The sequence below is a fragment of the Polypterus senegalus genome, chromosome 10 (genome assembly GCF_016835505.1).
Source record: "Polypterus senegalus isolate Bchr_013 chromosome 10, ASM1683550v1, whole genome shotgun sequence".
Classification (NCBI taxonomy): Eukaryota; Metazoa; Chordata; class Cladistia; order Polypteriformes; family Polypteridae; genus Polypterus; species Polypterus senegalus.
The window spans coordinates 104463881-104479157 of record NC_053163.1 but is presented as its reverse complement, the minus strand read 5'-3'; the positions used below and the strand labels follow the sequence as shown (position 1 = coordinate 104479157).

At 38.3% G+C, this 15277-nt stretch overlaps 1 protein-coding gene across 1 annotated transcript in view; it reads right to left on the bottom strand.

Moving 5' to 3' along the window:
- Positions 1-15277, bottom strand: part of il1rapl2 (interleukin 1 receptor accessory protein-like 2) — a 1094678-nt gene that overhangs the window by 55762 nt on the left and 1023639 nt on the right. Inside the window, exon 7 of the mRNA XM_039766278.1 lies at positions 952-1081. Coding sequence (XP_039622212.1) covers positions 952-1081 — 130 coding nt within the window. The remainder of the gene's footprint in view (positions 1-951; positions 1082-15277) is intronic.

Genomic DNA, 15277 nt, shown 5'->3' with positions numbered 1-15277 from the left:
AATAGGATTTAAAGAATTAATTGAAAAAAAATGGCAAAGTTATGTTAGTATGTAAAACAGTAATAGCATTTCTCCTAGTGTTTTTATGCTTTTTATGCTCACTGACCGGCACAGTTCTTGGCAATCTGCTTTTTATAAAGCGTACGTGTGTATGTTTTTGTAGAATTACGCATGACTGAAATTATAGACATGCTACAAGTGAAAAACTCTATGTGATGGATGAAGATAAAAATTAGAGAGAGGGCTGTGTCGTTTGATGGTAACATCCATCCGTTCATTACAGAACATGAATCTGCTTAATCAAGTTCAGGGTAATAGGAAATAAAGCCAGTCCTGATAGCATCAAGCACAAGATAGGAGGAAATCCTGGTTGGTCTGCCAGTCTATAAAAAATACTTGATTAAACTACAGTTAGTTTTTACTTAAATAGCAGAAATAGGATGTGGCAATGTTCTATGAGATCTGAAATTATTATTAGAGAAGTGACACGTTTATGCAGTGCCAAGACTTTGTAGTCCCACACAAATGCACTATTGTTATCAGTCAAAAGAGCAAATGAGAGCTTGTTCCTCAATATTATTTCAATTGATTGTTTCACAAATACCTGCCGATGTTTTGCACAATTAACACAGTTCTTGTGTCTTAAATTACCTTTTCATCTTTGTCATTTTCTGCTTTGTTCTTAGGTCCATGACACATAGCCTGTTATCTCATTACTGATGAGGGTTACTCTGTACGTGGAATACCTTAGTCTTCAGGGAATATGAGCTATCACACGATTCACCATTTGAATGATTACACATTGTTAGAATGTGGGATATCCCTCCATTATGCTCTTGGACAACAAGAGATCATAATTAATGCAGGTTCTCTTACATGAAGGGAAAAATGCACAGAACTATATGTCACAAATTGTTACTGTTGAAACAAAAGTCAATGATGGTACAATACCTGAGTTCGCTTTCTCGAATGTGGCCTTCAAGCTCTTCAACAAACTTTTCTCCTTTCATCCAGTAGATAATTGGTTTGGATTCTCCACTGTATCCAAAAAAAGCCCTGCAGTCAAGGTTGAATGGTGCTCCTGTGCAATTAAAAAAAAATAAAATAAACGAAGCTGCTTTCACCAGTTCACTCATTGGCCTCTTTAAATTAAACATCTGAGCATTTGTTAAAAATAGAAGGTAAAACAGGACAGCTGAAAGTGGTAACCCGTGAGAAACATACTGGTTGTTAGTCTGTTTCACAAGAGAGGCCAGCACCCCTTAGTTCCCCCTTAGTTCTTCTTATAGCTTCAAACATTTACAACCCATAACTTATGTAGGAATACAAAGTGCTTGTCAGATGCACTAAATATGTTTGTTGGCAGCAGAAAAGAACGTGTAACTTTTCTGCACCTGAGCCACATAACATTTTTTACACTCGGAGAATCTCAGTTTAAACAAAAAATTGAAATTCAGCAAAAAATATTTGTTGACTGCCCCTGTTTCAAAGAGCTTTTTAAAGGTAACACTTTAAATTAGTTAGCAGTTAATTTAAATCACACATCAATTAATCTCATACCTTTATGTAACAAGGCATTAACAAAGCTTCTTTTGGTCTTAATAACACTTACAAAGCATCAGTAAAGTGGTCTGTCTCTTTCAGTGTAGCATAGTAAAAACTTGTGATAGTAAAAGTATTTGGGAATTGTGGTGAAGCAGGTTAGGGGTCTGTGGAAGTGCAGATTTTAGTGAATGAAAACAGTGCACCTCAGGCTTGGTTGGTGAGGCAATGCCATGCGGCCCCAGGGTATTGATGGCGAAACTGGCTGATTGTATATTAATGTGCAGATGAGATTGTTTCTGCCAGTTTCCTCCTTAACGCTTCATGTGCTGCAAACTAGGCACCTGCATCTACAAATTTTGAAGGGCCTGGGGAGGATTGAGAAGGTAAAAAATACAAATGTAGAAGGTTTGTGGGGCAGAGATTGGAAAAATAAGCTGGTGCAGAGGACAGGAGGCATGCTGGTGAGGAGTTGGCCTCCTGGAGAGAAAGAGGACAGAGCTCCAGGGGTGGGTCACTCTTGCTGAGCGTTCAAGGAGCAGGACTGGTCGTCCGACAGATGCCAACGAAAGGTGGTGGGATGACGAAGCCAGGCTAGGGTGTCCCAGTGTGTGACCAACTGAGGTAGCTAATAAGCAAGCTGTTTAAAAGGATGACCATGCATGCCAGTGCCATGGATCTTACTGAGCATGCCTGATGGGTGAGCAAGGGTGGAGAAATGAAGAGAGGCACACAGGCTCAAATGAAAGAGAAGCACACAATTTTAACTTTCTGACTTTAACCCTTGTGGAATCTTTTTATCTATATATTGAGAGCTGTTTTTATCTCCCAATGGGCAATTGTTTTTATTGTAATATTGATTGGATTAATTATTTATTTAGAGAATATTCTGCTCTGCACTTTATTTATTTGATACTTAATTGAATAAAAAAGCACAATGTGTCTGATGCACCAATCTTTATATGTCCTCATTGGCCTAGTCATCCCCATTGTGACTATTGATGACCCAGACTCAAGGAAAACCCAGGCATCACTGTAATATGAGAGTTTCTTTTAGTCTCATTAACCATTAATTAATCTCTACTCAGGTCATGAAGAGAAACACACCCAAGGAGTCGGCATGGTGTTAGACAAAGAGGCCACCAGGGCATTTATTGGTTGGAAGCCAGTCAACAAACGTATCATCACATTCCGCCTCTTGTCGAGGCATTGGAAAACCACCATTGTCCAAGTGTATGCACCAATTGAAGAGGCAAATGATGATGAAAAAGCTGAATTCCAGGAGAAGCTGCAAAACACATTCAACTATATTCCCAGCTAAGATGTGAAACTGTTAATGGGTGACTTGAATGAACAGACTGACAAGAGCAGGTAAGGTATGGAAATTGTTAATGGACTTTATGGATCAGCGCTGAAGACCATTGACAACAGGAAATGCCTATGGCTTTTTTGCAGCATCAACAGCCTTACCATAAGAAGACCTGGAGATCTGATGGCACTACCAGCAACAACAAGCACTTTAAGCTACATCATTTGTATGAAAAAGTGCTTTATAAATACATGTTGTTGTTGTTGTAAAACAAAACAAACAATGAGACTGACTAAATTTGCATCAGCCAGCATTGTCAGAGCATGCAGCGGTGCAGATGTGGGCTCAGACTCATCTTCTATGAGCTGAAGTAAAGCTGTGTTTGAGGAGGCTCATCAAAAAGGAGAAGATCAAACCCTATACAAATGATAGCCTGAAGGACCGGCCGTGTCACAGCAATACCAGATTATGCTATGGAACAGATTCCAAAACCCCTACTCGAACCGCCATCTTATTGTGGTGGAGGGGTTTGCGTGTCCTAATGGTCCTAAGAGCTCTGTTGTCCAGGGATTTACAGAAAGTGTAGAAAGAACAATTGGGAAAAGAAGTGGGTCAAAGAGGGAGAAATGGATTCAGGATGCTTATTGATGAAAGGAAAATGGCAAAGAGCAACAGAGACAGCGTAACAACAGCACAATAGAAGGCAAGATGTGTCAGAGAACATCAGGACTTGGATTGACATATGATTGGAGCTCCCATGGAGATAAGAAAGCCTGGCTACATAAGAAAGACACCCAGGCAGAAGAAGCAGCTAGGCTAAGATGTCAAGACCTTATACTGTATTGTGTAGGAACTAACAGAATAAAAGAGCAACTCAAATGTGCAGACAATTCAGGAAAGATTCTGATTACAACAGAGGAGCAAGGTCAGCACTGGATGGAGCACTTCCAAGAAACACAGAATCAACCGAGCCCAGTATTCTTGTACAGCTTTGATCAGGTGCCTGCTCAGGCAGCCCTGAATGTAAGAGAAGAACCAGTCACTAAGCGGGAGACAGCAACAGCAATCAAGGTGATGAAAGTGCCACACAACTGGCAGGATGAAGCAATAGTGAATTTACCAAAAACAGCTAGTGCAGCATCAGCTGCTGTCTATTCCTGGCCAGGTGTTCTGCACAGTGCTTCTGAGTAGGCTGTGTGCGGTGCAAACACAGTACTACTGGAAGAACAAGCTGGTTTCCATAGCAACCACTCCTGCACAGAACATATCTTCATTGTCAAAAATATCACCAAAGAGTGTGTTGAACATCAAAGACCACTAGTTCTGCATTTTACTGACTTCAAGAATGCATTTGATAGCATTCACAGAGAGCCCTTCTGGAATATCATCTGGTCTTACAGTGTTCCCCAGAGCTACGTCAACATCTTCAGATGAACTCCTACTGATGGGTTAAGACAGAAACTGGAAGAACAGACATTTTCAATATCATCACTGGCGTGTGACAAGGGTTTGCTCTGTCCACTCTTCTCCACTTTTTAGTGGTTGATTTTGTTCTCAAGAGAACAACAAGGGGACCCGGTTGAGGTATACCATGGAAAGACCAAACTAGGCTGAAAGACCTAGACTTTGCCAATGATATTGTCCTACTGGCAAAGAATGATGGAAACTTACAGAGGCTCACATCGGATCTAGAACAGAATGCTGAGAGAAAAATGAAGGTGGACAATAGCCTCAATCAAACCACAATGGCCATCCAGGTCAACCAGATAAAAATTGAAACAACGGACGACTTCACCTAACTAGGCAACACAGTAAGCAATGATGGTGACATTGATGCTGATGTTAACTGTAGAATCAGCAAGACAGCAGAGGTTTTTCAAAGAATGTTCTCCATCTGGTCTGCAACCACCATTACCATTACCATTGACGTGAAACTCCAGCTCTATAACACCGTTGTTCTACCAGCAGCCATCTATGCCAATGAAACATGGAATAGTTATGGTTAGAAATGATAAGAAGCTGAATGTGTTTCACTAAAGATGCCTGAACCAGATCTTGAAGATAATCTGGCATGACCACATTACTAAGGAAGAGGTATGAAGAAGCACAAAGGCACATCCACTGTCTGAAATTGTTGCAGAGCAACGAATGAGGCTGGTTGGCAATATCCTTCATACTTCCATTCAAAGACGGCCATAAAATGGATTCCACCTGTAGGGAAGCAAAAACGAGGAAGGCCAAAGCTCACATGGCACAGAACATTCCACAATGACCTGAAACAAATTAACATCACCTGTCAAGATGCTGAAGGAGTAGCAGCTGATTGAAAAAGAACAGCACCAACTTGTTGCCCAATTTGCCCAAAGACACAGGATGACCTAAGTCTAAGTCTAAGTAAGTAATCATTAATTATGGATTTACAAATCTTACACTATACAATACAAAGAGATATATTATCACCCATGTAAGCCACCTCAGACCATTCCAAAATGAAGTTATTTTACTATGTCGCATTGCACAGAGATAACCACTTTGTTAATACTTTGTAAGTGCTATTATGACCTAATATGTACCTAATCTAAAGTGTTACCAATAAAAAAACACAACAGAGCATATGACTGCTTATGAGTTAATCTACTAACGAATCACACCTTTGATGTAAAGCATTACAAATTGAAAGTAAATATACGAAAAGTAATGAGACTGATTTTTTATTTACCAAAGTTTTTATTTTTTTCAAACATCAATGTTATCCCCTTCAAAGTAGTTCCCTTGGGCAGCTACACATCGATGGAGACGTTGTTCCCACTGTTGGTAGCAGCACTGGAAGTCTTCAACCGGTATGGTCTTCAGCATGTCCGTTACACTCTTTTGGATGTTTTCTAAAGTCCCGAAATGACGTCCTTTGAGGACATTTTCAGTTTAGGAAAAAGGAAAAAGTCACACGGACTGAGGTCGGGTGAATAAGGGGGCTGGGGAACCACAGGAATGCCTTTTGTGGTCAAAAATTCTGTTGGAGAGGGCAGTTTTTCGGCACCATTTTGGCACAGACCTTTCGCATGTGCAAATGTTCAGTCAAAATTTGATGAACGGTAAATCTGTTCAAATTTAATTGTTCACTCAACATTCTTAATGTTAAACGACGGTCTGATCTCACAAGAGTGTTCACATGTTCGATGTTTTCATTGGTTTTCGAAGTTGAAGTCCTCCCTGAACGGTGTTCATCTTCAACGTGTTTTCTGCCTTGCAAAAATGATTTGTGCCAGCGAAAAACTTGAGCTCGGGATAAAGAATGTTCCCCATAGGCCTGTTTTAACTTTTCAAACATCACACTTGCCGTTTAATGGCACAACGTTGCTCCAAATTCCGCTGTTCCATTTTGCGTGACGCACAACCAAAAACACAACTTTGCTAATAGCAGTCACAAAAATCACGTAGTTAACGGAAGGAGTTGAAACTCGCACTGAGTTATGGGAGGGTACTGATACACGTGCTCTATCAAGGACAACAGCGCAGCGTTGCCAGATCGCTTGCAGTGTTGCCAGTCTCATTACTTTTCTGCCACACCTCTATTAGATTTGAATACACAGTGAGTGGTTCAGAAACATGAAAAAATACCTTGTGATAAGAACTTAGGAGTTACAGTGGTCTCATCATTCTCCATAGACAGTATACAGAAACAATTAAGTCAAATATGATGCTGGGTTCAGCTGCATTTATGTATAGAGTAAAAGTTAATACAGGTTATAATTAAACTATGTAAGACACTAGTATGGCCTCATCTGGAGTAGCCTGTGCAGTTTTGGTCTCGGTATTGCAAAAAAGCACAGAGCAACAAATGAAACTGTACGGATAAGAGCAGCAAGGCTAATTCCAGGTCTGAGTGGTATGATCTATGAAGGATGATTGAAAGAGCCGAGCCATTTCAACTTAAGCAAACAGAGATCAAGAAGTATCATGAAAGAAGTGCTCAGAAATGGCGAAGGGAATCAGCTTGATAGATCCTTACTGTCAATTTGAAATGAGTTCTTCAAGAAAACAACAACACAGATGGAATTTGGTTAAGGGTAAATTTTACAAAAATATTGGAATGTCTTTCATTACCCAAAGAATCATAGATACTTTAAATCAGTTACCTAGTAATGTTATTTCAGAACAGTACTTAAAATTCAACTTCATGACATTTGGCTAAATATTACCAAGCTTTGTTGAACTGAATGGTATGTTTTTATTGTAATTGTTCTGATAATTTTCTCAATTGCTCAGTTCACTAAAGCACAACAGTAATGCTATGTGGTAATCTCTGTCTTAAAACATATTAAGTAATTAAAACTAAACAATTAGCTATATTTGTTTATAAGGCAAACAAAAGCAGTTGAATTCAAAGATGTGCACCAATGAAAATACAGAAAACCATGAGGTCCTTCTAAACCAGGTGGTAGGGGTGGAATGAATGACTGGCAGTGTTATGGCATCACAAGCACTTCGCCATTAAGCTTTACATGTACACAATGTGTATGTTATAACGGACACTGATAGTGCTCTCTATGCAACCCACTTATAACACTTTATGAGTCAAGTTTAGTAGAACAAAGATCTCTTTATCACAAGCCTTTTGTTGACCTTTTTCACTGTCTGCATACAAGTTGAAATTGCAGCATTACAAAAGAAAATCACAACAGCCATAGGCTTTCTCCATGGTTAAGGTAAAACACTATCAGGAGGATTCTGCCAGGTCTTTACATAGTACACTGATTATAAGAGATGAAGAGATGGTCAGAATGAGCTTTCACAGTGGGTTTTTTAAATTGAAATTCAAGATGTTTGTCTATTTTACATGTTTAATAACTAGTGAAATGAAACAAAAATTTTGTTGAGCACTCATTACATATGTTTTATTTAGGACCAGCAATAATTTCCATGCATGGATCTTTTGTGCGTCAATTTAGTTAGATTATAGTCTATCTGGATGAAGCTGAATCCAATCCTAAAAGGTTTAACGTATCAAACTATTTTAGTAGATTTTTTTTAATATTTTCAGAGGACATGATGTGGATGAGGAGTAAGGGAAGTCAAAGAAACAATGCATACTGGCATTAGTGAAGCTTCATTATATTGTTTATTATTATCTTAACAACAATGCTATGAAAACAAGACACAACCCTGAATTGCCGTTAGTTTGAGGATGCTATGCAATGAAGTGCCAGGACATCCTTACAGGTGAACCAAACAACTGATTAGGGCAGCAATCAAGCAATGGTGTCCAAATTAAACTATTGTATAAACTATTAGGAACATGATGGAAGTTCACACCTTCTTATCAAGCACTATCTAATCATGCTGGATTACTGATGAATATATCAGGCCCAGTTCAGGCTCCACAACCCCGATGCTATGGTACTGCTATTGAACTGAGACAGCAACACCTCAAATTTAGAAAGAAGTGCTTTTGAGGTTGAAAGGGTCAAAGCACAAAAACAGAGACAGAACATTCAGACTACACATGAGACACAAACACAGGACTCTGGAGCCATCCAGTACACTGAGGTGCCCGAGCGGTTCTTCAGACCAATACCATAGGGGAGCCACTTTTGTTTCTCAAAAGACTCATCCACATGTAGGCTCCAGAAAAGAACCTTTGTTTATTTAGATCCATAACAGGTTCCATAAATAACCATGAGTAGATGCTAACAAATTAGTAAAATACCAATAGCTCATGACTTTAAAAGGGCTCTTGCTAGATACATCCTGTAAAGCAGGCTAAATCCAAGTTTTCTTAATCTGTTGTGTCCTGTTGGGTAGCCTACCTTATTTTAATTCAGGTTTTTTCCACATATTAGTAAGGTTTTCAAAGCACAAAGGACCAACTTCAAATTCAAAGAAGCCTTCCCTGAATGAAATAGTTCTTTGTCAAGTAATAGTTTTACGAGGAACCACACAACCCATTAACGAACCATAGTGCCATTAAAAAATCTATATTTTAAAGAATGTAGGAGTTCTAATGACTATTTTGCCTGGTGCTTGCTGCACAGAACAAGGCTGGCAATTGAGAACACGACTTCTGAATATGTTATTTCCATACAAATACTCTGCACTTTTCTGAAAGGAGGGCCTATCTATCTATCTATCTATCTATCTATCTATCTATCTATCTATCTATCTATCTATCTATCTATCTATCTATCTATCTATCTATCTATCTATCTATCTATCTATCTATCTTCATACTACGGGTTCCTTTTCCTTGAAGTGGAAAGAGCAATTGTAACACTTCATTGGTGGCTTTTTCAAATTGAGCTCCACCTGGTGGTCTTCTCCAGCAGTGGTTCAAGATCAAGATACCACTCAGCCCCACCGGTGTAATGTCTCCTATTTGATACATTCTTGGCAATCACTTTTAATTACATCTTTGTGTTTTGTAAGAAAACTTGAGAACCTGGTGAAAAGCCTACTTGGACATAGGTAGAGAGTGTAAATTCTACACAGACAGTGGCTAGGCCAAAAAATGAACCCAGGACTTTAGGACATGCTATACACTGACAGACTCAGAGAATTAAACCTGCTTAATCTGAAACAGAGGAGACTATGTGGCGACCTAATCCAGGTCTTCAAAATCCTCAAAGGCACTGATAAAGTAGAGGACACCAGTGGAAATTATGTAGGACTGAAGTTAGGAAGCACTTCTTTACAGAATCCAGGAGAAACTACCGAGATATGCAGTTTAAGCAGAAACACTGACAACCTTTAAGAATAATATGGATGAGCTACTGGGGCAGCTTAATTAGTAGTTAAACAAATGAGTTCATGGACTGAAAGGTCTTTTCTTGTCAAATTTCTAATGTTCTTATGAACTAGTCTGCTGGAGCTGTGAGGCATTAGCACTAACCACTGTTCCTCCATAGTGGTTTAAATGTAAATACTACTACTACTACTACTACTATTAATAATAATAATAACAATAATATTTTTTTCTTAGAAAGAAAAGCCTGCTATAACCATAAGGTCCTGGAAATGTGAGGAATAACATTAACAAAGATTTTCAGATTTACATAAAACTAGTCATGCTTCCTGTTGCAGACAGGTAATAAAATAAATATTTGTTATCTTCTACCCTACATTTACCTTCAGTGCATTTCCTCTAATTCTTTGTGTCTGAACTTCATTTGACTGGTGCTCACTCTCTAAAGCCTGCTTCTCAGGCACTTTTCTCACATACTGTCCAGTTTTATAGTAACTGTCTTTAAAGATGACTCTATCGGCGTGGCTCCTATGCATTTTCTCTTCCTCATGTGTCTCACATTCACAATCCTTTCAATCGTGTCACCAAAGCCAAAGTGACTTATCACAATGCTCTGAGGGACTGGACACATACGCACAGACCTTACTGTTTTATTATATAGTGGATTGCTACTTTAAAAAACTGAATTTGTATTTAACATTCTGTGTCAACAATCATAAGTAAACTGCACAAACCTAATGCGATATTTACACCTCTATCTAGTTGTTTAATATAGCTGCAGAGTGATACAACATTAGCGAAAGGCAGAAAACAGCACTCGGCCCTTTTGTTAGGAGCTGTGCTAAGAATGAAGACCAGCAATGTTACTGAGGGTAACAAGAGCGTTGAGTATGACAAGACATGAGGGTGGTGCCTAACTATGGTGGCAAGTGTTTTGAATAGCACTGCTGTTTGTGTTGTTTCATTTTATGCTATGGAGTCTGAATGTAGAAGATTTTCAAGATTATTGAATCCTTGACATTCAGCATCTATGACAAAATCTTAAGAACTTTAGTGTGTTTCTTTCACTAGGGAGAATTCTCGGGTGTGAGTTCTGTTCAGAGCTGTTGAACCACTTTTGTGAGGTTCAGCTGCCACAATGCTTTTGGCAAGTCTGCTGCAATTAAAGTTAATTTCCTCTCATGCCATGTCAAGCAATGGAGGAAATATGTTGAGCAACCACTTTTCCTTTTTTGGGAATTACTGCCTATTTTTGCATTCCTTGTGTAACTGAGTGTAGCAGAGGTTAACATTTTCCTTTGTTTCAAGTAGTTCCAGTTATGATGCTACTTGACGTTATGCACTCCAATTTGATGTTCTTTGGCATATTTTGTAATCAATGTGTCAATCTATTATGTATCTTGAGCAGTTGCACAATATTTTCATGGAGACACAAAACTCATAAGTAAGATAACTGATATTTACTCAAGATAATCCCCCTATTCTAAAAGTGTACTGTACTACTGAACGAAGCTCAGCTTAGCCCATTTACCCTGGCAAATTATTGAGTCAGTTCTAGCGACAAAGCATGCTTCTATGTGTCAATACATTCAGTACAATCTTTGCCAGAGATCATGTTATATGGTTGGATAACCTGACAAATAAAATCTACACTCACTGTAGGTCAGTTGTCACTTTTGTGTTGGTTGTGAATGACAGTTTAGTTCATCCTTTGACAGCAGAGCATGATGGATGACAACTCAGAATTGTGTTGCTTGATTTATGGCTATCGTGTGGTAAAACTTTTAAACATTGATTCAAGCAAGATAGGAGAGGCTGTGCATATGAAATCTGGAACCAACACTTTCAATTTAGCTGGATGGACCAGACCATAAGAAATATCTGACATGTGCAGTTGCTGCTTAATATCATTGCACAGTGCTTTTTAACTGTTGCAGAAGAAAGGTCTGGAAAAACATAGATCCAATTATTGTTATACAGAATCTCTCTCTCGCTCTCTTCGGCACTATGCAATATATTTCTTTGTCCAATTTTGATTATAAAGGCCCAACAAGAACATATAACAAGTAAGAGGAGAGCTTCTTCAGTTTCCAAGTTTTGTTTACAAGAATCTTAGTGAAGATTTCAACTTGAATTTATTAGGACTGCTGGACTTCACCCCATTTGGGACCCCTAAAATCCTCATATTTTTGCCTGTGCATAAGTTAATTGATCCTGGAGGTCTTTTCTAGAGTATTAACTTCTGTTGTTGGTAGCAATCACTGTCTGTTCAGGGAGTTAATTTTTTTTAAAATTTTTTTATTAATTTTATTGCAATCCATACAAAGCAATCAAGTTTTTACACAAAGAAGAATTGAGTTAAGAACAGATCGATCCCCACCCCTGAGAGAGAGAGCAAGCCAAACGACGTGAAATTTAAGGCTTGTAAACATACCTAAATTAATAAATTCTCTGTGCTTTATAAACTTATTTTAAAATATTACTGATTAGATCCTGCCATGTTCTGAAAAAGGTCTGTACAGATCCTCTAACTGAGTATTTGATTTTTTCCAATTTCAAATAGTATAACACATCAGTTTCCCACTGACTTAAAAGAGGAGAGTTTGGGTTCTTCCAGTTTATCAGAATAAGTCTGCGTGCCAACAGTGTAGTGAATGCAATCACAATTTGTTTGTCTTTCTCCACTTTAAGCCCCTCTGGAAGAACCCCAAACACAGCTGTTAATGGGTTAGGAGGGATTGTGAGTCCAAGGCTGTCTGAGAGGTAATTAATTTTTTTTGTCCAGAATAATGTTAATTTGGTGCAGGCCCAGAACATGTGACCCAGTGAGGCTGGGGCTTGGTTGCAACGTTCGCAGGTTGGATCATGCCCTGGAAACATTTTGGAGAGTTTTAGTCCAGACAGATGTGTTCGATATATAATTTTAGGTTGTATAATTGTATTCTTTGCGCATATGGAGCTCGAGTGAATTCTCTGCATTGCTACTTTCCACTCCTTTTCTGATATATTAATTGAGAGGTCATTTTCCCAGTGTCCTCTTGGATCTTTGAAAGGGAGGGATTGTAAAAGGATTTTATATATTGTAGAGATGGAGTCTAAGTCCTTGAGATTGAGCAATAATTTTTCCAGCATGGATGAGGGTGCAAGATGAGGAAAATCTGGAAGGTTCTGTTTAACAAAGTTCCTGATTTGAAGATAGTGAAAGAAATGTGTAGCTGGAATGTTAAATTTGGAATGTAATTGTTCATAGGATGCAAAGACGTTGTCTATATAAAGATCTCTAAGCAAGTTAATTCCTAATTTTTTCCCGATATTAAAAACTGCATATGTTTGTGAAGGTTGAAAGAGGTGGTTCTCTTGCAGTGGTGCTACAGACAGAAGCTTCTCCGTCTTAAAATGCTTTCTACATTGGTTCCAGATTCTAAGTGAGTGGAGCACAACTGGGTTATTAGTGTATTGCCGATAACGTGTGTTTATTGGAGCACAGAGCAAGGAATACAAAGAAGTACTGCAGGATTTTACTTCTATTGTGGGCCAAGCCTGTGTATGTTCTTCTATTTGTGTCCAGGTTCTTATCGCCTGTATATTTGCTGCCCAGTAATAAAACTGGAAGTTAGGTAGAGCCATGCCACCTTCTGCCTTTTGTCTTTGTAGGGTCGCTCTTTTGATGCGTGGATTTTTGAATTCCAAATAAATGAGGTTATTGTTGAATCTAATTGCCTAAAGAATGATTTATTAATGTATATTGAAATGTTTTGAAATAAAAAAGGAGCTTAGGAAGAATATTCATCTTAACAGTGTTAATTCTTCCAGCTAGTGTGAGATGAAGGGTTGACCATCTATGCAAGTCTTGTTTAATTTTTTCCATTCAGACGGCGAAATTTTGTTGATAAAGAGCTTTATGTTTACTTGTGATGTTTACCCCGAGGTATTTAAACTGTTCTGCAATGATAAAAGGTTGGGTATCCAATCTAATATTATATGCTTGAGAAATGTTCAGGGAGTTCAAAGCACACATATCACACAGCTGACCTGTGTGCCATTCACCTTCATTGTAGACTCCATTGTGGTCATTTTACACCTGATGTGCACATTCAGACTTGTTACGTCCTTCTTTCCATTCCAAGTCCAATAATGAAATCCCTGAAGTCTTTCAATTGCAAAACATCTTTTGCACTGCTGCATTGACACATCTGTGGGGCAGCCACTTGCTGCATTACTGGCTTTTGTTGAACAAGGTGAGTGCTTAGAGTCCAGATGTATGACACAATCTCTCCAACTATTATAACACCCAGCATGTCAGTGTCTCTATCTGCATCCTTGAACTCTTGATCACTCTTCTTGTGATAGGCAGTAACAGGGCACTCTTCTTCACATTAATTGTTCTTTTGATTGATGAGGTTAAGATTTTTCAGGAGACAGTGTACCCTTCACTGTAGGAATTCTCAATTAGGATGTCAAAATACAGAGTATCAAAAAATGTAATGAAATGAAAGTACAACAGGACTGACGGAGGAGTGTCCATGCATGAAAAAATTACATGACCAACCCAGAAATGTTTTTAACGAGTCAAAATACTATATATTATTTACACATCTCATTTCTTGGGCACCCCTGGCTTTTAAAATTACATCCTGCTGTTCAAAGAATTAAATCCCACAGAAATATTGCCAGAATGCAGAATCAAATGCAAATGTTAACAGTCGAATGCAGAAGCTGAATTACATTCACTTGCCAGTGAATCAGAGAAGACTAACTGATACATGTGGTATGTATGTTTCAGTTTGGTGGATATAGACAGCTCACTTGCTATCTGAGAACAACAACAGCATTCATTTTTATAGCACACTTTCATACAAATGATGTAGCTCAAAGTGCTTTACAGGATGAAGAAAGAAAAAAATATATAAAAATTAGGCAATACTAATTAACAAAGAATAAAGTAAGGTCCGATGGCCAGGGAGGATAAAAAAAAAAATAAAAAATAAAAAAATCCAGAGGGCTGGAGAAAAAAAAAACAAAATCTGCAGGGGTTCCAAGGCCATGAGACTGCCCAGCCCCCAGTAGATAGATAGATAGATAGATAGATAGATAGATAGATAGATAGATAGATAGATACTTTATTAATCCCAGGGTGAAATTCACATACTCCAGCAGCAGTATACTGATACAAAAAAACAATATTAAATTGTTGTATTCAAGAGATAATGAATTGTCAAAATTTGACATTGACAGTACTGTGTTCCTGTATTGTATCCCTTCCTTGGCTGGGAATAAATAACCAAGGACAGACAATACCTGTCTGGTTACCCATGAAAAGTTCTAGGGAAAGCAATGGATAGAGCATAGTGAAGGTGTAGATGATGATATTAAGTATGGTAAGCAGTGGTGCTTCCTGCCATTGTGTATCACAGAACTCAGTGAGAAAATGCTTTTCTGGGTGGAGAAGATCCTGGTTCATCAGAATAGCCGAGAAAATATTTGAAGATGACCCAAAGTGATATCTGTTATGAAGTTAAAGGTAAATGGGGAAAAATGTGGATGAATGCTTCTGACAGATTTAGGGGAACACTTTTTTAAGTGTGAAATTGTGGGATATATTTGGATAAAATTGTAAAGGTTGTGTTAGGTTAGGTAGACTTTATTATCCCAGAGGGAAATTTATTTGCAACAGGGCAGTTTGAAAA